This window comes from Hyaena hyaena, unplaced genomic scaffold (genome assembly GCF_003009895.1).
Source record: "Hyaena hyaena isolate Hyena2069 unplaced genomic scaffold, ASM300989v1 scaffold_98, whole genome shotgun sequence".
NCBI classification, from domain to species: Eukaryota; Metazoa; Chordata; class Mammalia; order Carnivora; family Hyaenidae; genus Hyaena; species Hyaena hyaena.
The window spans coordinates 3,663,270-3,688,094 of NW_024080730.1; the positions used below are offsets into that span (position 1 = coordinate 3,663,270).

A 24,825-nucleotide genomic window follows, 5' to 3' on the forward strand; every position below is an offset into this window, starting at 1 on the left:
CCAACATGGCAGCCGGCTTCTTCCAGGGCCGGGATCCCAGTGGGAGAGCAAGGAGGAAGCGGCGGTACCTTCGTGACCTGGGTTTGGAAGGCACACTCAGGGCCACCACAGCCTAGTTGTCAGAGGCAAGTCACTAAGTCCACACCGAAATCAAGGCGGTATCAGGGGATTAAGCTCCCCCTTTAGAAGGAAGGAGTCTTGAAGACTTCATGGACAGATCTTAAAACCACATGGCCACGTAGCACCCCAGATAGATCGCCCTTTCTCCACATTCTTGTCTTTTTTGTCCAAATGACACCCATCCTCTGAGCCTGTCTGGCTTGATCAGAACATTCTTATTTGGTTCCCCAAAGCCCCTCATAGCCAACCATCTGGTGCCCACTGCTCACCGGAGCCCTGGTGGGCTTCACGGCAGCAGCCTTGCCCTTACAGGCACAGAGCCAAGGGGGTCGCGGGTTCTCTGCAAGTGTCTGTTTTCACCGCAGATATCGACGGAGGGCCCTTTGACATTGAAAGTCACCGCCATGGCGACTGGGATGGGGCTTCCTATGCACACTTTCCCCAGAACTTCAGAGATCACTGAAAATCCTTTCTGGGTTGAGCCTGGCAGCCCCAATGTCCTCAAAGGGCTGGGCGTCCAGCCCTGAGGGCCAGGGGATTGTAGCTGAGTGATGGCCGAGGCGTAGGCAGGCCTGGGCAGGAAGCAGGGGGCTGACGTGCCCTGGGGGTGCGCTGGGGGAAGAAAATGCTTCTGGAAGGTAATGGTGGAAAAGGCTCTCGAGGCGGCGGGTCTGGCAGGGCCCAGCTCGCTCACTTTCCCACCCCCCATGCCTGGCGCCCACCCAGGCCCCAAGCAGGTGCTCACGGGACAGCTGCTATGTTAACCCGCATCGAAGCGGGGGCTCTGGGAGGACTGGGCTGGCTAATCAAGGCTTGGCTGGGCCAGGCCTAAACACACACACACAGCACAGCTGCCCTCCTGACGGGAAGCGGCCCACACCCCACGCTGCTGCTCCTCGGACCGCCAGGCCCCTGGCGATCGCCGACCCCAGAGCTGGGGGGAGAATCTGCTCACGAGGCTGCAGGGCCGGGGCCCAAACAGCAGAACCCCCCATGTTGCTCTCAGAGGAGGGGTACTGGAGGGGGCCCCAGGCTGTCCTGGAATGCGACCGCCCCAGGGGAAACAGGATCCACGCGGGTCACATGCTTGGAGCTAAGACAGGAAAAGGCCATGCCCGTGGAGTGACAATGCCCCTCCACCGAGGTGCCATCCCCACAGCTGGGCAGAGGGGCAGGCGCCCAAATCTGGCTTGCTCACTGACACGCCCCCTTGGGGCCACCTACAGCCCTGGGCCGCAGGGTCCCGCCAAAGCCACCTCCTGTGAGAGCCCCGCCTGCTGCCTCTCCCCCTCCCCCAGGCATCCTGCGTCCATCACAGGGTGATGGCACGTCTCCCCACCAGGCGAGACCCCCCATCTCCCCTACCCCCATTCTCTATTCAGCGGCCAGAGTGGTCTTTCTAGAATGGGGACCTGGTCCTCACCACCACCCTCCCCAAACCTCCCAGAGACGCACCCCCCCCCCGCCCCGCTTCATCCCTCCCACGGCCTGCAAAGTCCAGAATGGCCCAGAGTCGGCTGACCCTCCCTGGAGGCATGGAGGTCCAGAGTGTAGAGCACGGGGTGGGGAGGCTGCGGCCGGGGATGTGAGGGCGTGCCACCTGTGGGCACAGGGCGGCCCTGGGTCAGAGGCTGGGACACGGGTGCTGGGGTAGAGCAGGGGGTCAGCCACAGGTCAACGCCCCCAAAGCCGTCAGGGAGGAGGGGGACGCAGGTGGAAGGTGGGTGCGCGAGGTGCCCAGAGGCCGCGGGGGAAGGGAGACTCTGGAATGAGGATGTGGGAAGCAGGGTCAGAGAGACTTTGGATCGACGAAGAAGCCACCTGAGGGAGGGTCATGGGGGTCACAGCGACCTCACCCCAGACAGCTGCAGGGGTGTGCGCACGAGCACCCGTCCTCCGGAGGGGGACAGAGCAGGGGCCGCGGGGTCCGGGACTCGGGCCGACCCAAGGAGCAGGCTTCTGGCGTCTGCACTGGCCACTCGGGGGGCACCCTGGGCTCCTCGTGCCCTCGGAGCTCCCGTCCCCTTCCCAGAGCAGCTGGGGCCGGGCCTTCCCGGGAAGATGGCGCCGAGGCGGCCACGTGGCCCTGGGCCTCTGCCTCAGCGGGAGGAAGCTCGCCGGGGACCCCGCTGAGCCTGAGGCTGCTTCCACCCTTGGACTCTGGGGACAGGACAGCGGTGGCGGGGGGCTGAGCTGCGTCTGGCCCCCGAGAAGCCCCGGGCCCCCACCCAGGCCTCCCCTCCCGCCTCGCCCCGTGGGAGGAGGGCTGGTGCTTCCCCCGGGGACACCCGGGGCTCTGGGCCCCATCTGCACTTCTGTGCTGGCAAACGCAGGAGAATTAGCTCAGCAACTTCCTCTCCTAATCCCCCACCCCCATTCTAAATACCTCGGAATCAAGAGAAAAGCCGAGTGGACGTTTTGAGCCTAATTCTCTTCAGCTGTGCGTGCGGGTGTGCGTGTGGGCACTGGGGTGCACGAGCCCGCGAGCAAACCTTGTGAACCCCGAACGTTAGCGCCGGAGGGAGTGCGAGGGGCGTCCGGGCAGCCCCCCACCGCGCCCCGATGGGACACGGCAGACGCCCTCCGGCCGTCACACGGGAAGCTGAGGCGGAGGCCACCAGGTGCCCGGGCGCCCTGCCCTGCGGCCCTGGGCCTGAGAAGGTGGCGAGGAGCGGGGCCCCCAGGCCTGTGTTGTGCCTGCCCGCGATCTGATGTGCCCACGCCGGCCGCAGGCCCCCTTCCCAGACGCGCGGCCCGGTCGGCCCAGCCTGCGAGCCTCCCCAGCCCCTTCCCACGTGTCTCTCGTCTCCGGGGAGCCCATTCCCTCTCAGTCTTGGAATGTTTTCCTCTCTCCCCCAAGGACCCGTGGCGAGGAGGGGGTGGCGTGGGCGCACAACAGGTGTGCTGGGGCCGGCAGGCGGCAGGGGCTGACTGACGGCACCCCGTGTGCAGCCGGGGGTGAGGAGGGCCGGGGCCGCACGTGACTCGGAGCCGTCCTTCCTGACCACTGCGTCCAACTCGACAGCGGCGGGCTCCTGGGCCCGGCTCGAAGCACAGCCCCGAGAAGACGGCCGCTGGAGCACACGACGGGGCGGTGCCTGCGCGGTTTCACCACCAGCGAGTCTGTTAGAAGGAAGTCCACGCCGTCGGGGCTCAGGGTCTGAGGTCGGAGGGTTCGGGGGCACGAGCACTGCCACGAGGAAACACACGCCCATGAAACCCACCACCCATGAGGTGCTCCTGTCCAATCGCATCATTACAACCCAACTTCCGTTACCATCAAGTCAGCTCAGTGTTCACGATTTTTTTAAATGTTTTATTTATTTCTGAGAGAGAAAGACAGCGTGAGCAGGGGAGGGGCAGAGAGAGAGGGAGACACAGAATCTGACACAGGCTCCAGGCCCCGAGCTGTCAGCACAGAGCCCGACGCGGGGCTCGAACCCACGAACTGTGAGATCATGACGTGAGCTGAAGTCGGACGCTTAACCGACTGAGCCACCCAGGCGCCCCAAGTGTTCACGATTTTGAGTGCCAGTTTTCAGGATGAAATCCCAGTCGACACCCTGTCACTCTTATGAAGGGGGGACCGCCATTTTCAGCGGACATGCTTTAGGTGGCTTTCCTCAAGATCCTCGGATGACAGACAAAAGCCAAACCAAAAATTGTGGGGGAAAGCTCACATTCCTGAGCAAAGACTAAAGGCGTCAAGTACCAGGAATAAGATGCACCTAACGAAACAACTGAGGGATCCGTAGGCGCTGACAAAGGGCGTCCAGAGGACACAGAGAATTTCCTGTCTGTCTTTCCTACTGGAATGGAAGCTCCACGTAGGCAGGAAGTCTGCGGCGTCCCTCTGAGGACCCTGGGGAGGTGGAGATGGACATGGCTGGAGGGTGTCTGGGAAGGGTCTTTGTCTCCTACGGGAGGGTGTGGGAGGCCAAGAGAGGCAGAGGCGGGAGGCTGGTCCCACCAGCTCTGGGCAGTATGAAGCAGGTGGGTGCCGGGCGCCACACTGCCCCCACCCCGTCCACCCCAGTGGGCACCGCTATGCCAGCTCCTGCTCTTACGTCAACAGCTCCATAAGGCTGGCAGTGTCACCTCTAGCCGCCAGGCAGGAATCCCAGTGTTGCACAGCGTGGGCCGAGACTCCAGTCCTTCCCTGCCGCTCTCAGCCAGGGCGGGAGGGTGGGTGGGGGCACAGTGGCCACTTGGTGGGAGTAGGGAGAGGAAGACTGGGCAGGAAGGCAGGGGGGCGATACATGAGCCTAGGCTCCAAGCCCCTGGAGCACACTCCATTGTCCCATTGGCCTTCACTTACAAAACACAAGTTCAAAGATACGATTATTAAGAATTTCAAGAGGGTGACACCAGAGCCTTAAAGCCCTATGTGTGGGGCCCTTCTGAGTGCAGGGCCCTGTGCGATGGCCCTAGTGACAACCTGCTACTGGAATTGGCAGATTCCCCCAAAACACCGGCCCAGGTGGTGAGGGCTGGCTGACCCCCCTGAACTAAATGCACCAACCTAGGCTTGCTTCACAGCCTTCCTGTGGGCGGGTCAGGGGACAGAAAGATGACCAAACCGGGCATGGGCATTGCTTCTGAGTGTCAGGGAACAAGGCGTTGATGTGTAAAAAGACGACACCATTTTCCCTTTCTCCTCCAGGCCGAACCACAAAGGAAAAACAGACTCTGTCACCCTTGGAGAGGTTCCTGGCTTTTTCTGTAGACACATATTTCAGGCAAAAGCAGCTGAGATGAATAGTCTCATTGCTTGCTTTCAGTGATGGCTGCTTCCTTGGCTCATTCCAGCCTCCCCCTTACTCTCTGGAAGTCAGTCCTGGTTGGGGTGGAGTGGGGCTAACGACTTCTGAGAAAAGACGGCTTCACAGAAGGTCTAACCTGCCTTAGGTTTGCTGCTAAGACCTCTATGGAGTGAGAGCCTGTGAGGACATATTCCTGATGGCTGTTTGCCACAGACTGCCAGTGTTTACTGTAGTGCCCAGAACCCGGGAGGAACGCGGTAGATGTGTAGGGTGGGTGGATGGATGGATGAGCAGGTGGGTAGGTGGGTGGGTGGGTGGGTGATGGATGTAGGGAAAGCTGGATGGGTGGGTGGGGAGATGGATGGATAGCTGGGTGGATCGTTGGATGGATGTTTGGATGGGCAGGCGCATGGATGGATGATGGACGTAGAGATGGTTGGATGGGTGGGTGGGGAGATGGATGGTTGGTTGGTCTGATGGATAGATGGATGGTTGGATGGGCAGTGGGTGGATGTTTGGATGGGTGGGTGGGTAGACAGATGGATAGCTGGGTGGGTGGGTGATTAAGTAGATGGTTGGATGGATGGATGGATGGATGCATGCATGCATGCATGGGCAGGTGTGTGGATGGAAGATGAATATAGGGATGGGTGGATGGATGGATGGATGGGCAAGAGGGTTGTGGGTCAATGGATAGTTAGATGGTTGGGTGGGTGGATGGGCAGTGGGTGGATGTTTGGATGGGTGGGTGGGTAGACAGATGGATAGCTGGGTGGGTGAGTGAGTAGATGGATGGATGGGTGGATGGATGGTTGGATGGGTGGATGGATGGGCAAGAGGGTGTGTGGGTCGATGGATAGTTAGATGGTTGGGTGGGTGGATGGGCAGGTGGGTGGGTGGATGATGGAAAGGTGGTCGGAGAGGCAGATGAGCGGGTGGGTGGGTGGATGGTAGCCAAGTGACAGGACCCAGCATCTAGGCCCAGGTGGACGATAAGGAAGAGGTGGCATGTAGAGTTGTGGTTCAGGCAGGAAGCGGAGCCCCTGGATTACCTCCCTTGGAGTAACCTGGTTAGGGCTTGGAGCCTCCTTCAGGGGCGCGCCCGGCAGAGTCTGGGCACCCCCATCAGGAGGTCTCCTGAAGAGTGAACACCAGCACACGCTGAGCAGAGCCCCTGATGGCACGGACGTCTCCAGCCCTGCAAGGTCCCCAGAGGGGGTGGGAGGCCGCCTGCCTGCCTTCGTGGACCCATGGGCCAAGGGTCCGCAGCGGTCCGTTTGTGCGCCAAGTGCCGCAAGCGTTCCTTTGGGCACCAAGAAGGGCGTGGACCGCGGAGGCGACCGCGGAGGGGGGGCGGGGGGAGGGTGGACGTTCGGACCCAGGCTGGGGCGGGGCGCGGCACGTGGCACCGTAGTGGCCCCACCAATCCAAGCCCAGGTGGCATCGGCCCTGGTCCGTCTCAGCCAATGGCAGAGCGCGGCACATTGCTTTCCGCATCCAGCCAATCTGCGCGACGGCACGCGGCAACCCACCCCTCACGCTCGTCCAATCAACTGCCGGGAGGCTGCCACGTCAGCGGGGGTCCGGGCGCCGCAGAAGCCTCTCTCCGCAGACTGCCGTCCGGCCGCTCACTCTGCGCGCTGCTCTCGGCGGGGCCGCCCTGTTGGTGGGGCTCTCCTCACGGCGGGGCTCCCCGCTCGGCCGCGCCCTGCTCTCTGCGGCGGCGCTCGGCTCGCGCAGGGCGCCCCTCTCGGCCGCGCAGCCCCGCAGCCTGCACTCAGTCCCCCGAGCGCCGCGGGCGCGGTCCGACCTGGCGGCGCAGGACGGGCGGTCGCCGGCGCACCGAGGTGAGCTCCATGTCCTGCGGGCGGGGTCGGCGCTCTGCTCTGCGCTCCAGGAGCGCCGGCCGGGGTCGGGGGGCGAGGGGCGTCCTGGCCCGGGGGCGGTGTCCGCGTCGGGGATCCGATCCCGGAGGTCGGAGCCAGGGTCTGGAGCCCACCACGCGGTCCTGCATGGATCCGTCCCGGTCGGATTCCGCGCTTGGAGTCGGCCATGCGGTCCACCCTCGTGATTCCGAGGTGGGGATCGGAGCCGGGGTCTGGAACCCACCACGCGGCCCTGCGTCATGGTTCCGAGTCCGAGTCGGAGCCGGGGTCTGGAGTCCGCCTCGCGGTTCAGTGCTCTGGCTCCAAGTCCGGGGATGAGAGCCGGGGTCCGCGGTCCTGCATCGGGGATCTGAGTTCGGGGTCGGAGCCGGGGTCTGGAGTCCGCCTCGCGGTCCAGTGCTGTGAGTTCGGGGTCAGAGCCGGCGTCTGGAATCCGCCTCACGGTCCACTGTCGTGGTTTCAAGTCCGGGGATCGGAGCCGCGTTTGGAGTCCGCCACGCGTTCCCGTGTCGTGGTTCCGAGTTCGGGTCAGATTCCGCGCCCGGAATCCGCCTCGCGATCCTGCGTTGGGGATCCGGGTCCAGGGATCGGGGCCGCGTTTGGAGTCCGCGTTGCGGACCTGCGTCGGGGATCTGAGTCTAGCGATCGGAGCCGGGTCTGGAGTCTCCGCAGCGGTCCCGCGTGGGGGATCCAGGTTGGAGTCTTGGGTTCTGGTAGGCGCTGAGGGTTCCAAGCTGGGGATCAGGGCAGAGGCTGTTGGGGTTAAGATGAGAATTCTGAGTCGGAGATCAGAGCCCATGTGGTGGTTGAGTCCAGGGTCCGAGTCTGTCTGAAATCTGCCCCTCCCCCCTGGGCCTACGTGGGGGACCGAGAGCCAGGGGCTCTGACGTGTGGTCAGCGGTCACAGCTGAGGACCAGAGTCGCGATCCAGGGTCTATGTTGGGGCTCTGAGTCAAGGGTCGGGGGTGCTAGTGGGGTGGCAAGAGTGCAAGTTAGAGTCAGAGCTCCCCGCAGGGGATCAAGGTGGGGGTTGGGGTCCAAGTCGGACCAGAGCCAGGGTGGCACTTCTGAGTCAGCGTCTGGAGATTGTGCGTGGAAGGTTGTCTGGTTGTGTGTCAAGTGGGGGGGGGGGGTCCAAGTTGGGGTTAGGGGTCCTGAGTTGGGATCATTCAGAAACTGAAGTCAAGGCTTCCAGTCAGGGTGGGGACTCTGAAAGGTCTGCTTGGGGTTGGGGCTTGGAGTCCTGGTCCAGGTGGGGGATGGGAGGGGGGCCGTGGGCTCTTCTTGGTGGTGTCTGGGATTGGAGTTGATGCTTGCAGCCACAGGGTCTCAGTCTGGACAGTGGCGGGGGAGAGCCTGGAAGGCCAGTTCCCTCCCCACCCCCATCTCTGGGCAGATCAAATTGCCTTTTCTGTAAAATGGGGATGAGTGCCTTCCCACAGGACTGTTGTGGTTATGAAAGGGAAGAATTCATCGCCACACAATAGCTGTGTCCTAGATGGGATCACCGAGTACAAAAACATTGCTAGAACAAGAATATCTGCATTTTAGGTGCATTTACGAGTCCCTTCCCTCTCTGCTGCGCCTGCGCGGGGCCCCGCAGTGCCGGGAGGGGCTTTTCCGTTCTGTTCCCTGCCGCCTGCCCCGCACCCAGCCCAGAGCCTGATACACAGCCTTGCCCAGGCAGTACTTGTGGAAGGAAAGCAGGCAGGCAGGATTAACCAGATTTCTACGGTGTCTCAGATGATCTATCTCTGCACCTGTTTTCCAGATCCTCACTGGGACAAAAACGTAAGGATTGGGTTGCTTGATTATGGTTCTATTTTAACGTGTTTCCAAACATGCTAAAGAGAAAAGTGGGCCTGTTTCAGGATTTACGCTCCAGCGAGAGGGGTCTTTTAAAATCGGGCATCAGAGCATGTCTGCATTCGGGTAAGGAGGGCACAAGAAAATCGGGAACCCGTTCTCTCCCGAACGCTGAAGCCCCATCGACGGAGAATCCACGGACAGCATTAACTAAGCGAATCCAACAGTGGAGGAAACGATTCTTAAAAGTGAGGTTTCTCCTCACGTGACTCCTCACGGACTGCAAAGATGATCCAATATCGGAAACTCTATCCGTGTAATTTACCCCATTAAGAGACTAGAGGAGGAAGACCATATGGCTCTCTCCATAGATGCAAAAAAATTATATGATGTAGTTTAATGCCTATGCATGATTGGGGGGGGGGTATGTCCCACAGAGTCGGCCAGGACTGGAGGGGAACTGCCCTCACTTGTTATAGCTTCTGTACCAGACTTAACTTTGCAGCAAACGTACTAGAGAAACCCAAAGTATATCCGTTCCTTTAAGGTAAGGAGCAGGCATAGGAAGGCGGCCATGGTACAGGGACAGGGATGGAGTGGAGGGAGAGGCCCACAAGACAGGGGACGGCCTGGTCCTGAGATGTACTGCCCATAACGGGGCTCCCAAACAGAGCGGCCTCGGGACCTTCGTCCTCTGAAAAAGTAGGGAGGTCCCCAAAGAACTTGTGCTAAGATGGGCTGTATCTGTTGAGAGTTACCTTCCTAGAAGTTAAAGCCGAGAAACAGTTCAAACCCAAGCACATATTCCCACAGGGTCCCGCTGCCTTTGGAATACTCCTTAACTTCGCGAGAGCAAGAGCAGAAAAGGCAAATAATATCTGAGTAGTATGATGAAAATGGTTTTGACCTTGTGTGAAAGGGCCTCAGGGGCTCTCTGGGGTCCTTAGACCATACTCGGAAAATCTGCTGAGCTACACGAAAAGCAGAGTCAACTTTTAGAATTACAGAGAGACTTCAGCAAAGGTTTTGGACGCGAGCTCGATCTCCCCCCCCCCCCCGCCCCACTCCCTGAAGCACTTTTGCCTGTAGTGAGGAACCGAGAAGCAGAATGAGAGTTAAAGTAGCAACTGGAATAGCATCAACGTTTCTATCAGGTCTAAGAATGAACAAAGAAGACTTTTATGGAGAAAATTTTAAAATGCTGGTGGAGAATATAAAGGAAGAGCTTTTGATACAGAGGAGAGACGGTTCTATTCTCCTGGATGGGACAGGCTGACCTTAGGAAAGGGGTCACTTTTTTCCTCCCAAATCTGTAAATTTAGTATGGCTTTGCTTCAACTTCTAGTTGGAGTTTTTGAGGAACTTGACGAACATTTTCTAAAACGTGCGTGAAAGTAAAAGACCCGCAAATGCCAAGTGCACGTTGCAAAGGGGGAACAGAGAGGGGCCTTGTACCGGCAGGTCGGGGAGCACGCTCCGAGCCTCAGGCACAGGACCCGTGGGGGACGCTGCCTCGCCTCTCGAGGAAGGTGGCAGGCTTGGGGGGGGGGGCGGGAACAGGCGAATCCTGGGAAGAGTAGTCCCTAGCGGAGAAATCTGAACGTGCATTCCTGCCCGACCTGGGAAAAGCAGGCTCCGAACGGATGAAAGAGTTAAAAGGAAAAGGTCCTTGATGTTTGTTTAGTAGGAGAGCTCCGTGAAGAAAAATTTCATGGCCCAGGTAGCCTCGGGGCCGCACGCGGGACCCGGAAAGCACAGGCTTCAAGACTGAAATTTATGAACTCGCATGCGTGCAAATAAAGCATTTCTGTTAAATAAATCCGTCGTGGCAAAGGTCAAAACTATTTTCGTCAGCACCACTGAGACGTGACTTGCCATTTTCACTCTCGCTCATGTGACCCTGCCCAGGTTACAGATGACAAATGACAAGATATTCGGAACAGAACGGCTGAGGGAGCAATCGCTAAAGCACCCTGGAAGGTCCAGCAAACCAACGAGAAAAATGGAGGAAGGAACGTGGACGAGCCATCGCGATGGGCAGTTTGCAGGCGGTGGGGAGGGGGTGCTGATGAACTTCTGGAAAGAGCCTGAAGCCCATCATCGAAAATGCGGACAAAAGCAAGAGGTCTTCTTCACGGGAGAAGAATTAGAAAGAAGGATAATGCCAAGTGTTGGCAGAAACGCAGGACCAGGCGTCCCCTGCGTCCCCGTGAGCTGCAGGTGGGAACGTCAGACAGGCACAGACGCCCCGCAGAGCCTTCCAGCACTTCTTCCTCAAATAAAATATTTAATACCTGCAGCCCGGCAGTTTCCCTCCCGGGTAAACAGCCAGGGCAGCTCTGGGCAGAACAACGAGGGGCTGTGTGTGCGCGAGCTCGGCGCGGCCCTGCCGGTGGGGGCGGGGGGCTGGGGCCTGGCGCTGCGGTCACGAGTGAGGACTGCATGTACGCTTCGCGGCCCGGAGGCCTGTGCAAACACGGTGCCGAGTGACACCGAGGCCAGGCGCAGCGAGGGCCTCAGCCCGCGGCTCCGTGTTTAGGTTAAAATCACACACCGCGCAGACATGCTCGAAGATGCTCCGTGCGTCACCAGGGCACGGGCGCATGGGGACAGAAATGAATGACACCAGAGCAGCGGTCTCTGGTATGGGGGGGCGGGGCGCTGCCGCCCCCAGGCCCTTGCTGGGTGACAGTGTGTCGTGGGTTTCAGGCTGTGAGTGCCCCCTCCCCCTCGGTGCAGCGGAGTCCCCACAGCCGAGAAGGGATGAACCGATGTGTGTGTGCCTCGTCACTCTCCTGCCAGGTACCCTCTAGTGGTTTCTACTTCTAGGAAATAACATTCAAATTCCACAGGCTTTTACAGGATCTGCCCTGTCCGCCGTATGTCTTCCTGCGTTCCTGTCCCGCCAGCCTCCTGCCTCTTTCCCGAGCCAGCCAAGTGCCTCAGGGCCTGTGTGCCAGCCCCCTCCGCCTGCCTGGCCGTCCCCGTCCCCGTCCCCGTCCCCGTCCCCGTGGGCTTCCATGATGATTCCTTCTCCCCCGGCAGGTCCCACCCGAAATGCTGCTTGGCAGGGAGCCGGTCCCCGTGCTGCAAGCACAGGGTGCGTCGTGGTATTTTCTAGATCGTTAGTCATCTACGCACTCTGCCCGCCCCTGTCCTTGGAAGGGAGGCCCCACAAGAGCGAGGTCGGCCCCTCTCCAGGGTCAGCCTGCCGGGGCGGGCATTGCTGTTGAACAAAGGAAGGGGCCAGGAACGGGTGCATCCCGTTTTCAGATCACAGAGTGAGCTGCGCGTGGGGGTCCTGGCTCCTCAGACCAGGACGTCCCGGCCGACGTGCTGGGGCATTGGGGGCCGCCGCGTTCTGTGTCACGAGGGGCTGTCGCTGGTGTCGTAGGGTGATTAGCAGCCCGCCTGGCCTCTACCCAGGAGATACTGGTAGGTAGCAGCCCCTCAGTTGTGATAATCAAATTGTGCGCAGATACTGCCATGTGTCCCCTGGAGACGACCCCAAGTGAGGGCCACTCTGGGGGCCAGGATGCTCTCTGCTCAGGCCCTTTAACTGCAGTGAGCCCTGGCCTGCATCCTACAGACCTGGATGGCCCGCCCCGCCTCACCCTCGCAGAGACAGGGAGACCCTGATGCAGGCACCCCCTTCCCTGGCCAGGGCTGTGGCTCAAAGCCGGTGGTGCCTCGAGCCCCTCGGCCGGCGGGCTGCCCCCCGGAACCATCTCCGCTGCAGACTCGAAGCCATTTCGGGCACAGGCACCCACGGCCTGGATGGAGGCCAAGAGGGCCCTCTCCCTCCTGCAGGGACGCAGGCTGGTGGGAGAGGCTCCGGGCGGACAGGGCCTCTGATGCCGTCCTTCCTTCCTTCCCTTGTGCCCCCTCCGGCCTTTGCCACGTTCCCCCCTGCTGGCAGCCCCCGGCGGGACCGGGCCGCTGACGGGAGCCTGGGGAACCCGCGCTCCTATCAGACCAGCCAGGAGAGCTCGCGGAGCAGGGCAGGCGCCCACTCCCCAGCCATTCGTCTGCCAAACCGACGCCTTTCTTTGGGAGCCTTTCCTGGGGCTGGGCGAGGCCCTTGTTTGCAATTTAAATGCGGCCTCATTTACGGAAGGGTCCTTGCTCCTCCGAAAAGCCTTGGGCTTGGGCTGGCCCTCCCCAGCAGCCGGGCCTCAGCCAGGAGAAGAAACTGATCTAATAGGCCTTTCTCCTGCTAATTGTAGCAATTAGTGTCACAGAATGGGGACTCCCTGGGGGGCCAGTGCGCGGCACACTGGGCTGTCCCCAGCTCCTCCCGCAGCAGCCCCCGCAGCCTGGGCCGGCAGACTGGGCCATACCCTCACCCCCACCCCCACCCACCCCCGCCTTCCGGGCCAAGCTTCAGTGGGGGGTGGGGTGGGAGAGCAGCCTGCAGGCCCAGGGCAGTGGTGGCAGGTGTGTGCTGGAGCAGTTGGGGCCAGAGGCCACACAGGTGACCCTGGGCTCTGACATGTGGCCCTCCCAGAGGGGGGCCTGACTGGAGCTGAGTGTGAGTGTGTTCAGGGGGCAGAGGCCTGGAGCATCTGATGCTGTGACAGGAAGTCGTCTGGGCGCAAATTAGCTCCAGACAGGAGGGAGCCATTTCCCAGTGTGGTCAAGTGGAACCCTTCCTCTGCCCCTGTGTTCTGCGGACTTCCAGAGCCCCTGTACGCCGGAACCCCGCTGGGGGGCGGTGCCGGAGACCCTCACCTAACGCACCTGCGGGCGCTACAGGCGCTACAGGCCACGGCGCAGCCCACTTTGAGCTTTCCCAGGCGGTGAACTATGCCTGAGAGGCAGGGCGGCGGTCGGTGCCCGTTTACAGATTTGGTCCTTGAACAGATCTTAGTGGAAACCGCACCAGGCACCAGGCACCGGCCCTCCTGGGGCTGCTGGTCCAGAGGGAGGGCCCCCCACCCCCCGGTGTGAGAGCCCCATGCTTTACCGCCTTCCAGGGGGAGCGCCCGGAACACGGGCTACACCGGGAATCAGCCTGGGCTCCTAGAGGCTCCCTTGGGGAAGGGGGGCATAGGAGACGGGCCGTAGGCAGAGGGCCCTCCGGTGGGGGCAGCCCGTGAGCCCAGGGGCTACGAGGCTAAAGAATAGGACGGGGAGAAACTGCACGTTTCTCCAGGGAGGCCAGGGAGGCCGCGCTGCTGACTCTGACCTTGCTGAGAGCAGCCGGCGCCGCCGAAAGGTCCCGCTCAGGGAGGGACCCCCTCGGGTCCCTGTCGGCTCTGCCTTCTGAAAGGCTCTCCCTGTACCGAGTGGAGAACGGACTGAAGGTGGACACAGGTGACTGCGGCGCCCACGGCATGGGGAGCTGTGCGCGCAGCCCGGGACGGTGACGGACTGCTGGGGGAGGGGCCGTGCTGGCAGCGGTCCTGCGGCCTCCCGCTTGCATGGCTTCAGGGACCTTCTGTGTTGAGGTGCCCCTGGAATGTGGAATGACGGAGGCCGTGGAGGGGGCCTGGGGGGCAGGAGATGGGAATGTGGGTCTGGAGGGAGGAGGGCCCAGCCGGAGAGACATTTGGGAGACAGGACTCCGCACGTGGTGCCCGGAGCCGCGGGTGCTGGGGGTAGCGGCTCCCAGAGATGAGCCAGCCTCCCCCCCCCCCCCCCCCCCCCCCCCCCCGCCCCGCTGGGTCCAGAGGAGCCGAGCATCAGGGCAGGGCCTGGAGGAACCGCCTGGGGTGGGGAGGAGGCGGCGGTGTGACGCCTCCTGGTCTGGTCGCGGCCTCTGGAGCACCGCTTCTCTGACCGGGCAGCGGCTCCCCTGCGACCCGCCAGCATGCCGCTCTGCTGGCCCCCTGGCCCCCTTTCCCACATTGCCCTCCCTCCACTCCCATTTTGCCCCTGGAATTGGGGCAGCACGTGCGGGGAGGAAGCGCGGTCGACTCCCGCGGGGAGGCCTCAGTCCTTGCTATTTCACAACCTCACCAGGGTGGAAAATCCCCCCAGTCTTCGCGGAGTGCGCAAGCTGAAAACGGCCTTGAATAGACTGCGACGGGAAAACAAAGAGGCTGTCGACATGGGAGCCGTGGAGGGGGCAGGGCGCCCGCGGGACCCCACGCAGGCAGCAGCCCCCGCAGTTTCGGGGGCTCGGACGCCCACCCCGGCCACAGAGACCCAGCACAGCCTTCCGGATCCGCAGTTCAGACAGGCCTTGAAGGCTGCAAAGGGGTTAACTGCAGGACCTCAGACTCCTCTGCTCGCTAATTTTTAAACACAGCCCAGCTGGGAGCGCCCCTCCCGGAAGGCCCCAGAAGGACGCTGAGCAGCCCCCACCCCCGCATCGCCAGGAATCCTCCAGCGTCCAGAACAAAGGCTCCCGTCCCCCTGGCCGCTCTTTCTGAAGCCTTTGCCCTCCATCCACACCTGGCGACTATCGCACGGCCCTGACTCGCCGGTGAACCCCGGGGGGAGCTGGGGCTCGGGCTCCTGCGCCCCCACAGCCCGCTGCTGGTGGGGAGAGGGCTCCGAGGCACACAGTCCAGCCCCAGCCGCTGGGGCGGGATGGAAACCCCTCAGAGGTCTAACCGATGGGCCCCTGGCACCCACGTTCCTGACACATGGCTGTAACTCGTGCGCTAACCCTCACCCGCCGGTCCCTCTGTGCCCCCCCCCAGTGCCTATGGTTCTTTTCCCTTAGTCACTTCTTGCTCAGACCCCAGCCCCTGCGGCACTTTCCTCACGATGCCGGTGGAGGGGCCCCCCCGCCCTGGCCGTGGGACATTCTCGAGAGAGGGAGACACGTCGTCTGCAAAACAGTTGGCCCAGGAGCCACAGCACTCTGGGCCGCCCAGTGCCCCACCTCCCTGGACTTGCACAGTTACCATCCGACGGCCCTACGGCGAGGGAGTGCTGTCTGCACGAGTGGGCGCAGCAAAGGGCAGCCTGGCCACGCGGAGCGGAGCGTGTCCCCCAAGGCCGCTGGGCAGCAACAACACAGGTTTACCCCAGTCTCTGGGGAGGCCAGCCCGCCGAGTCCTCTCGCGCCCGGGGTGGGCCGCAGGGCCCCCCTTCCTAACCTTGGAAGAGAGGAAGTCACTGATGCAGAACTGGGAGAGAGGGGACCAGGGCTCACCTGGCCCTTCACAGCCCTTGCATGGCCACGGCTTCCCAGGTAGCCCGTCCCTGCGTGCCACATGGCCTGTCACCGTCATCAGAGAAGGGGGCCTGGGAGCCCAAGAGGGACCCTGAGGCCACGGCTGCACCCCTGGGAGGGCCAGCCGCCACCCCAAGGAGCCCAGGCTGGGAGGGCCCCAGATGCCACCCCCAGCTTCCCGTAAAGCTACAAAGGGCGGCTGTCCCTGGCGGCCGCGCGTCCGGCGCTGCCGCCTCTCCCACTGCCGCCGCCAGGGCCACGGGCCATTGTCGGCTTATGGTTTGTTTGGTCCTGAACGTGTGGATGTTTGAGAATCCAGAAGGGAGCCCGCCAACAGATTTCTACGTCACGGATTCGTCAGTTGTGCCGTCCCTCCTGTGCAGGCGCAGTGCTGAGACCCCGGGGCCGGCGGATGGGCCCCTCTGCGAGCTCCTAGGCTGGCGGACGAGGCAGGGGAGGAAATCTGGGACTGAGGCGGGACATGGCGTGGGGGCGCCGGCCAGCTGGGGCTAAGGAGAACGGATGGCTCTGCTGTGGAAGCAGGTGCCTGGAGGGAGGCAGAGCATGGGGCAGGGGTCTGGGGGGGGGGGCAGGGCCACCCGTCCTCCACTCCCCCCTTCCCAAGGCCACCAGAAAGGCCTCAGGCTCGAAGGTGGGGGGGCACCCCAAGAGTGGCATTGAGGTCCAGGGTCGGGTAGGAGATTATCTGTGCGGGCCTGATAGGAACATCCCCCAAGGGCCGACTTCAAAGCTGCTCCTGACCCCCTGCACCAGTCAGCAGACGGAGCTGTTTGAACATTAAAAGGGGAGGGTCCTGGCTCTCCCCAGTCACCTGGGCCTCACGGCTTTTCTCCTCGGGGTCTCAAAGGCCCACCTGTGCAGGCAGGTGGGGACCGGACTCCCACGCAGTCCAGCGCAGTGTGGGGGGTGGGGGGTCTGCTCCTCAGAGTTCTGCAGAAGGTGCCCCCCCCGCAGGCCTCCAAGAGTCCTGTCCTGCCCCCGTGGGCCCCCCCCCCCCCGGCCCTCGTCACTGTCTGCCATTTTCCAGGGCTCATTTGGGCAGAGCCTGCCTGCCCTTGGGGCCCACAGTTAGCTGGAGGGGTACGCAGGGAACAAGCCCCTTCCCCCAGGTCAGCCCCAGCCTTCCTGCGTGGCCTTCAGCCTGCCCTGTCACCCTCGGGCACCTCTGCGGAGGGCGGAGCCTGGCTGGGGGGCGTGGTGGGAGCCCATGGTGTTAGGACACAGCAGCCCCAGGCCATCCGGTTCGGATCCCAGATCTAGTGCAGATGGGTGGGGGGTCTCAGTGGGGCGGGTCACCTCTTCTCTGCCTCACTTTCCTCATCTGTACACTGAAATTAAAACCAGCAGGTACCGCTTGGGATTACTGGACCGGTTCTAAGGGGCCGACTCGGGTCCAGTGTCCCAGAGCGTGTGGAATGCCGGCACCAGGGCCACCAGGCCTGGCCGCCCAGCCGCTGTGACTGGGGGGCACCCGTGGCGGCTGGGCCCAGCGCCCGCACCGAGGGCCAGTAAGCGGCACCAGCCCCTGAAACATCTTGGGAAGTCTCCCACGCACCAGGGCGAGGCCCCCACGCGAGTGACCTGCTGGGACTGTCCTGAGGCCTCAGTTTCCTCGTCTAGACAGGCTCATGGTGCCTCCCTCCCAGATGAGACAGCGTAGGCGGGAGGACCCCTGCGTAAGCCGATGTGCCCTCTGGGGGGCTCGAGGCAGACCCTCTGCCCTCTGGAGCGCTCTGCTAAGGCTGGGGTTTTTCCACCCGGCTCCCCACCGGGCCCCCTGCCTCACCCCAGCACTCCCAGGCCCCACAAGCACAGACTCCCCGTTGCAGTCCAGCGAGCAAGTGTACCCGCACCCAGAGGGGTGCCAGCCCCTCCCTCACACGGGAGACATCAAAGGGAGGCAGGAAGCAGTGGGCCCTGTGACCCTAGCGGGCGGGAGAAGTTCAGTGTCACGGCTCAGCCTGGGGCCCAGGCGCTGGGGATTTTCCATCCTGTCGGGATGTCTGCAGGACACCCCGACTCTGGCCTTTGAGGCCCCTCAGGAACCAGGCTTTGGGCGGGGGCCGGGCTGGGTGGCTGGGGAGCATGGCCGGGACACCGGAAGGCCCCTGCCCTCAGTCTCTCCACACCTTGCTGGCTCCTGGCCCAGGCGCCCTGGGCTCTGGGACCTGGCCGGGGAGTGATGGCCACAGGTTCGCAGAGGCCCCTCCCGCAGCAGCCATGCGGCCTCCCAGAGGTGAGGGGACAGCTCAGGGGACAGGCCCGGGCCCTAGGTTCCCAGAATGGCTCCCGCGCATGCAGGGACGCCGCCGGCAGGGCACAGGGTGGCATCCCCGGACCGGAACCTTCTGTAGAGGCCAGCAGTCCTGGCCCTCATCCCAAGGCCACGAGGTCCGGGGGCCTAGCGCCGTCACAGACCCTGTGTGCTGGGCGAGGCCGGCCCCAGAGCTCTCTGGAGGGGGTTGTGGACCACCGCCCAGTTAATGTGCCTCTCCAGAACCTCTGTGTGCCTCCCCGGGGCAGCCTCTCCCCCAGAGCGGAGGCTGCCAGGCCCTTGCCCTGAGCTCCCCCCTCAGCAGGCTGTCACCAGTCCTGGCCTCGCCCTGGCTCGCTAGGAGGTGGACCGGGCACGCCCTGAGTCACAAAGGCGCTCCTGGACCCGGGTCGGCCTCTCGGCCCTCTGGCAAGAGGGAAGTGGGCCTGCATCCCTTCGGCTGTGCTGTGGGGGTGCAGGGGCGGGCAGAGGGTGTTTGCTGTGGAGGGCAGCGTGGTGTTTTAGCTGCGGGCCACCCGGCCGGGGCTGGGAACGTGGTGGGCGTGCCAGCCTCAGATACAGGTGGGCCGCCGCAGGGGTCCCTGTGTTCAGTCCGCAGCCCTGCTCTGCAGAGTCCAGGGCTCAGCCTGGGAGCGGACGTGCTCGTGTGCAAAGTGCTGGCAGCGAGGCTCCGGGACCCACTTACGGTGGCCGCCTTGCTGGGGCTTTTGTTCCGGGCAGCGCAGGGGACTGTCCTGGGGGCGGCCGGGGGTGTCTGCTGCTGGGAACGGATTCAGGACAGCCACAGAGGCTCAGCTGTCAGGGGCTCTGGGCTCGGGGATCTAGGTCTTCCGATCAGGAGGTGGGGGGTGACGCCGTGCTGAGCCCAGCTGAGCGTGGCCGTTCCCTGGCCAGGCACGGAGCACTGGGGTCTGGGGTCTGGGCTCCCAGGCAGCAGGGTTAACTGTGTGGGGACGTTGGTTCCGTGCATCCCGGGGCCTGGGGGCCACAGAGCCAGGCTGGAGCCGGTGGGGGGTGGACGGACACTGGATGGGCGGGCACAGCTGTGTTCTCAGGACGGCATGGAAAACCCAGAAGTGAGCGGCTGGGACAGCAGGAAGGCCCACACTTGGCTGTCGACTCAGACCTGCTAGGGGGCCAGCCCAGCACCCTCCTCTGCCCCGCAGCCCCCAGGCTGCCGGGAGCCAGAGGGGCCGAGAGCAGGACCCCCCACCTGATTCTCCTGGGAGTGGGCCGAGGCCAGAGCGCACAGGCCTCACCTGTGGTGCTGGGGACTTCCACAGGCTCGTCCTCCCGTGGCCCAGGTGATGGCCGCGTGCCTGGTGAGCCAGGAGGCCTCGGAAACCACCCGGCCTGCCCTGCCCGGACGTCCCGCTCCCAGGATGCGCCCGCTGAGCGTGCCCTTTGGGCAGATCGAGCCAGAGCACCCGGGGTGGGGGCCCGCCCGCACAAGCCAGGGACCCAAGACCCCCGGGGCCTCTAGCGTGTGTGCAGGCCTGTGCCTCCACTCCGCCTGGGGTGACTGTACCCCCAACCCCACCCCCCACCCGTGCAGCTACAAGCTGTGTGGGTGGCCCCACTGCACCTCACACAACAGGGTCCCACGCTTCGGTGCCAGGAGCCGCTGGTGTGGCCCGTGAGGTGGGAGGCACGCCGGCCTTCCCATTCAGGGTGCGGTTCCAGGGTGAGCAGAGGCCTGCTGACCCCTGTCCAGCCCCCCATGATGTGGCTGGGCCCCCGAAGCGGGAAGCCTGTGGTTACGGGAGTGACAAGTTGTGGAGAGTATGCCGTGGGGGGTTGAGAACCATCGGGAAGGAGATGGAAGGCAGGTTCCCGTGAGCCGAGCTAGCAGCCCCACGCAGGGGGCGTTCTGCCTGGATGGGGGTCCTCGTGCAGGCAGCCCCTTCCTGTCTGGCTGGTAGACCATCCGACCAGTAGGGAGCCCGTCGCCCCGTGTGTGACGCCCACGGGCTGTCCCAAGAGGTGCGCGTTTTAAAGCCAGGAAGCAGGAGTTACCTGAGTGGGGGTGGGGGGTGGTGGTGAATGAATAGGGCAGGGCTTAGAGAACCGAAGCCATTTCCCTGCGGATTCCATCCCCTGGAGCAGCCACAAGTCCTGGGTGGATTAGGGACGCGAATCGACTCCCTGATAGAAAAGCCTGTGCAAAGTCCTGATCTACGACTTGGGAACTCTCTCGAGGAGAATAGCGGGGGGGAGGGGGGCAGCCCCCGCTGTGGCCAGAACAGGTTGCAAGGGAGAGAGTGAGGCAGAGCCTCCCCCGCCCCGCCCCTGCCAGACGGGCATGGCAGCCACAGGGCTCCTCTCGGGTCCCTCGGACACAGCAAGTCCAGCCAGATCAGCGCGACCGCCCTCCCCCAGCAAAGCCGGGCCTCCCTTCTGTGCCACAGACAAGGTGCTCTCTCCTCTGCCAGAGTCACTTGAGGGACACCAAGAAAGCAAGCCTGTTACTTTTTTTAACAGCTTAATGGCGGAAACGGAGGAAGAGAGGGGAGGTCAGCTAGAAAGTTCTGGAACGTATCGTCTTTGCTGAAGGAGCATGTTTCCCGGCAAGGGAGGACGCCGTGGGAGTCTGTGAGGGCCGAGCTCCCCCCCCCCCGCGCAACCCCCCCCCCCAGCCTGTCTTGTGCGGGCAGCGCTGGGGCCGCCTCAGCGGAGAGGCCGCAGGGACAGCGACGGGGCAGGTCACCCCAGCCACGGCAGCTCCCCTTTTGTTCGATTCCTTAATCCAGTCGGAGGGTAGTGGGCACAGTGGATAAATGGACAGCTGCCTGTGTCCTGGCCGGGAGCAGACGGCCCCCGCGCCGGGGCTCTGCGGCGGCCCGGCCAGCCTCGTTCTCAGGGGAAAGGCCCTCTTGAGAGCCGGTGTGAAAGGGCCCCAACTTGTGAGAGCGGTTAATGAGTTATTTGCTCTAAACAATGTCCCGATAAAAGGGACGCATGAAGTTAGCTGGTGTTGCCTAAGGAGGGACGGGGTTGCCAGGGAAATGCTTCTAAGTGGAAAGAAACAAAAGGCTCTCGTCGGGTTTTGTCTGCCTCGGAAAAATGCCGTGGAGACTGTACCTTTGGCCATCTTTTGTGTTTCTGGTTTGGAAGAGAGGGGCGGCCGTGAGCGCGGGGCCAGGGACGGGCCGCGGACACAGCTGGCGTGGGAGGTGCGGGCTGAGGCCCCGGGGCCCTTCCCAGCTGCACCGCGCCGGGCCACACGGGACCGTGACGGGGGCTCCCGGGAGCGGAGACGGAGAGCAGGTCGGATCGAGCCGCGCCTCACGGCCAAACGCACCGTCTCGGCCCGTGGATACATAGGGGGCTTTTATTTCTTTAATTCTTGCTCTGTGTTATAAATCTCTGCTTCTCCTCAGCAGTTAGGAATGTTTACTCAGAACTAAGCCCTGTGTTTTAACGAGTCCTGGTTTAATAGGAAAACCATCTTTGATGGAATCATAACGCAGTCCCTCCTTTCTCCCGGCCGAGCCCCCGGGACCCGTCTTCGCAGGCGGCGGCGACAGGCGCGGCGGCCTAACGGGAGCCCCGGCTGCCTCACGGCTTATCTGGCAAACTCCACGCCGCTGCGCACCCTCAGGCCAGCGGCGGGGCGCCGGGACCCCCCACCTGTCCCTCCGTCCCTGTCCCTCGGTCCCCTCACCCACGGCGCTCCGGTCTTCGGAGGAGCCTTCGGGCAGGCGTCGGCCTCATCGTCACGCGGGGCCGTGAGCAGGAGCCTGGCACCAGGAAGGTCTAAGGGCTCCCGGCTCCCAGGCTAACAGGAGACTGGCCACCTGCGGCGGGGGCCGACTTCCTGCCGGGGGAGGACAGGACTCGGCCCCCAGGCCGGGCCGCCGTCCGAGCGCAGCCAGGCGGCAGGGGCCCTCCAGGCCTCGGCACGCGCGGCGCTCTGAGCCCCTCCCTGGTGCCACCGTTCTGTCCCCAAGCCTCGGTCTCTTGACCTGTAAAAACCGAAGTCGCCTCTCGTACAAGGCCCCCCGGAGGATCATCACGCTTCATGCTTTGATTTCTCTGCATTTTCAGAATGGCGACAGAAGGGCGTGGGCCTCGGGGAAGAGGGCCCTGGCGATTAGAAACCTTGGGGAGACCGGGCTCCCTGCTGCCGTGGCCTGTGGAGTGAGGCATGTGCCCTGGAGGAGGAGCAGGGCTGGGGCGGGGAGGGGGACTCCAAAAAGAGTCCTGAGGCCTCATCGCTGCTCCGGGAGCCGCCGCGGGGGACGTGGGCTCCCCCCGGGATGACGGACCGCAGCCGGGGTCCTGTACCTGACCGGCCCGGGCACAGACCCCCCCTCGCCTACTCAGTTACTTATTTATTCATCAAACATTCACAGAGGGGCCACGATGGGCTCCACGCGGATTAAGCACTGAAGATAACCGCGCTGCACAGGAGGGCCCGCCTCTGCCTCCGCCGGTCTCTCTCGGGCGCGGGAGGCAGCCGGGAACCCTTGAGCACAAATAAACACGCAGTTACACATTAAGAAGGGGGGGGGTAGGGCATGGGGCTCTCAGTGGCCCAGCCTGAGGGGGGACATCTCTGCCAAGACCCGTAGGGTGAGGCCTTCCCAGCCCGGGGAGGGGACAGGGGCTGCAGGGAGCTCCGCTCGCTTGAAAGGCCACCAAGAAGACGTCCGAGGCGCCATGGCGACTTCATTAGGTCCCCCCTCAAGGGTCGCTCCAAGCGCGGCGACCCTGGGCCCTCGACCTAACCTTTCAAGCCTCAGGTTGATTATGTCTAAAGCAAGAGTGATAACGTTCTTACGTCAAAAGCCGCCGTGAGGTTGCAGATTAGGGGACTCATGTTTATAAAGCGCTTAGCGCAGCGCCTGGCTGAGGGCAAGTACAGGCCTCTTACTCTTTGAAGATTATTCTTTAGCCCAGAGTGTGTGCAGGGCTGGGGAGCTTTCTCTTCACCTGAACGGCCGCGGCGGGCCTCTGAGAGGGCAGGGCTGCCCCCGGCTGGTCCCCCGAGGCCTGTGCAGGGCCTGGCGCGCTCGCTCGCCTCTCCCCTGCGGCACCCTCTCCTCCACCTGCCTTCGGGGTGCCGCAGAGCCTCCCGGACCCTGCACATTGTCCACCCTGGGGGAGCCCACGGGAGTTCCAGACCTGAGCGGTCCCCTTCCCGTCTTAGCTCAGGGTGGGGGTACAGTTAGAATCTTCCAGAGAAGTGGAAGTCTGGCCCAGGTGGGGACCCTTACAAAGCCCCGTTTCCCATCAAGGGAGGCTGAGGCCACGAAGGCCCGCCGACCGCACCCCTCCACGAGAGCTCTCGCGGGAATCCGTGCAAACGGCTCCAAGAACCATCCTCTCCGTGGGGCGGGGGGGACCATGACGAGGGGTCACCTAGCAGGGCGACAGGGGCAGACGGAGCTGAGTGGGGAGACAGGAGGTACTAGGAGAGACTGAGGCCCTCCCTGGGGGGAGCACTCAGGGCAGGGGTGCCAGCCTCTCCGTCCCTGCGTCTTCCCCCAGGGAGCTGGCTGGCTCCCCCCCAGCACACCCTTCCTCCAGCACCAGCGACGCGGAAGGACTTTATGTGTCCTGCGAACACTCAGCAATGGAGCTGCTGTCCCACGATTTTTCCACCAGAAGGAAATCCTACCATTTGTGACAGCAGGGGCGAATGTGGAGGACACTGAAGCGAGCCTCGTGCAGAAACACACAGGCGTGGTGGCGCGAGGGCTTCCGAGCAGCCAGGCCCTTGGGGGCAGAGGGCCAGTGGCCGGCGGGCTGGGACCAGCCCCAGGGCACGGGGTCTCCTTCACCACCTGCAGGGAGGGCGGAGGGCAGGCTTTTGGGTGGAGCACCCTTCTGAAATAAGAGCAGTACAGACGATAAGCGAGTCCCTCCCTCCAGACCCCTCGTGCGCACGGCGCATCGTGCACAGGTCTGGTGTGCCAGTCGTACCCCAATCAAGTGGCTGAAAAAGGAGATTAAAAGCAAAACAGGGGCATCTGGGGGCCTCAGCCGGTTGAGTGTCCAGCTTCGGCTCAGGTCATGATCTCATAGTTCGTGGTTCGAGTCCCGCGTCGGGCTCTGTGCTGACAGCTCGGAGCCTGGAGCTCCTTCAGATACTGTGTCTCCGTCTCTCTCTGCCCCTCCCTCCCCTGCTCATGCTTGCTCACGCACGCGTTCTCTCTCTCCCTCCCTGTCTCAAAAAGAAGTAAACATTAAAAAAAATTTTTAAAAAGCACAAAACAAAAAAAGAGGTTTTCACTGGGACATTTTTTTTTTTGAGCATCTATTTTAAAATAATCAGATTCTTAATGAAATCACCCAGAGCCTAATGGAGCCCAGACTCTACCGATGCCCGAATCTGGCAAGGCCGGCGGCATTACACGGGAACGCACCCCTGCTTCATCCCTGATAACTCAAAACAGCCTAAAGAAAATACTAGTGAGGGGTCCACCGGCTAGGGTCTGAGCCCGGGTGGGGTCAGGCCGTGAATGCAGGCAGACGGGGCAGCCCAGGGGAGTCCCCAGGGACGGTGTCGGGCGAGCCTTCCTCTCACGCGGTCCTGTGTTTTACGGTCCCACTCACAGCATTGTCCTAAGGACGGACTCTGAGAAGGACAGACGGACGGGCAGCTGCCAGTGGCTGAGGACGTGGCGGGGTCGAGGGAGCGGTATGGCCCTGAGGGGTGACCGGAGGGACCCTGTGGGAGACGGGAGCCCTCCCGGACCAGTGTCCGCATCCTGCCAGCGATCGTGCCCTACAGTCTGCTGCAGTCACTGTGAGGGGAACCGGGCGAAGGGTGCACGGAATCGATCACTTCTTACAACTGCATGTGAACCTACATTTCTC

The 24,825-nt window shown here is 63.0% G+C and overlaps 2 protein-coding genes across 10 annotated transcripts in view; one reads left to right on the top strand and one right to left on the bottom strand.

Annotated features, from left to right (window-relative positions):
* Positions 1–24,825, bottom strand: part of KCNQ1 (potassium voltage-gated channel subfamily Q member 1) — a 303,513-nt gene that overhangs the window by 132,483 nt on the left and 146,205 nt on the right. The window contains exon 12 of one of the 5 annotated variants that reach the window (XM_039235445.1): positions 6,742–7,522. The exons of the other annotated variants lie outside the window; for them this stretch is intronic. Within the exon in view, the coding sequence (XP_039091376.1) occupies positions 7,408–7,522 (115 nt within the window). The 3' untranslated portion in view covers positions 6,742–7,407. Of the gene's footprint in view, positions 1–6,741; positions 7,523–24,825 lie in introns of those variants that run through there. 5 annotated transcript variants of the gene reach the window in all.
* The window catches only part of LOC120233902, a 37,154-nt gene continuing 18,151 nt past the window's right edge, over positions 5,823–24,825 (top strand). For 3 of the 5 annotated variants that reach the window (XR_005528941.1, XR_005528942.1, XM_039235446.1), the window contains exon 1: positions 5,823–6,730. Coding sequence is in view for 3 of the 5 variants with exons in the window: in XM_039235446.1 (XP_039091377.1) it covers positions 6,134–6,730 (597 nt within the window). In the remaining 2 variants the exon portion in view is untranslated. Of the gene's footprint in view, positions 6,731–9,388; positions 10,125–10,483; positions 10,848–24,825 lie in introns of those variants that run through there. The other 2 variants (XM_039235448.1, XM_039235447.1) reach the window with 2 other exon arrangements.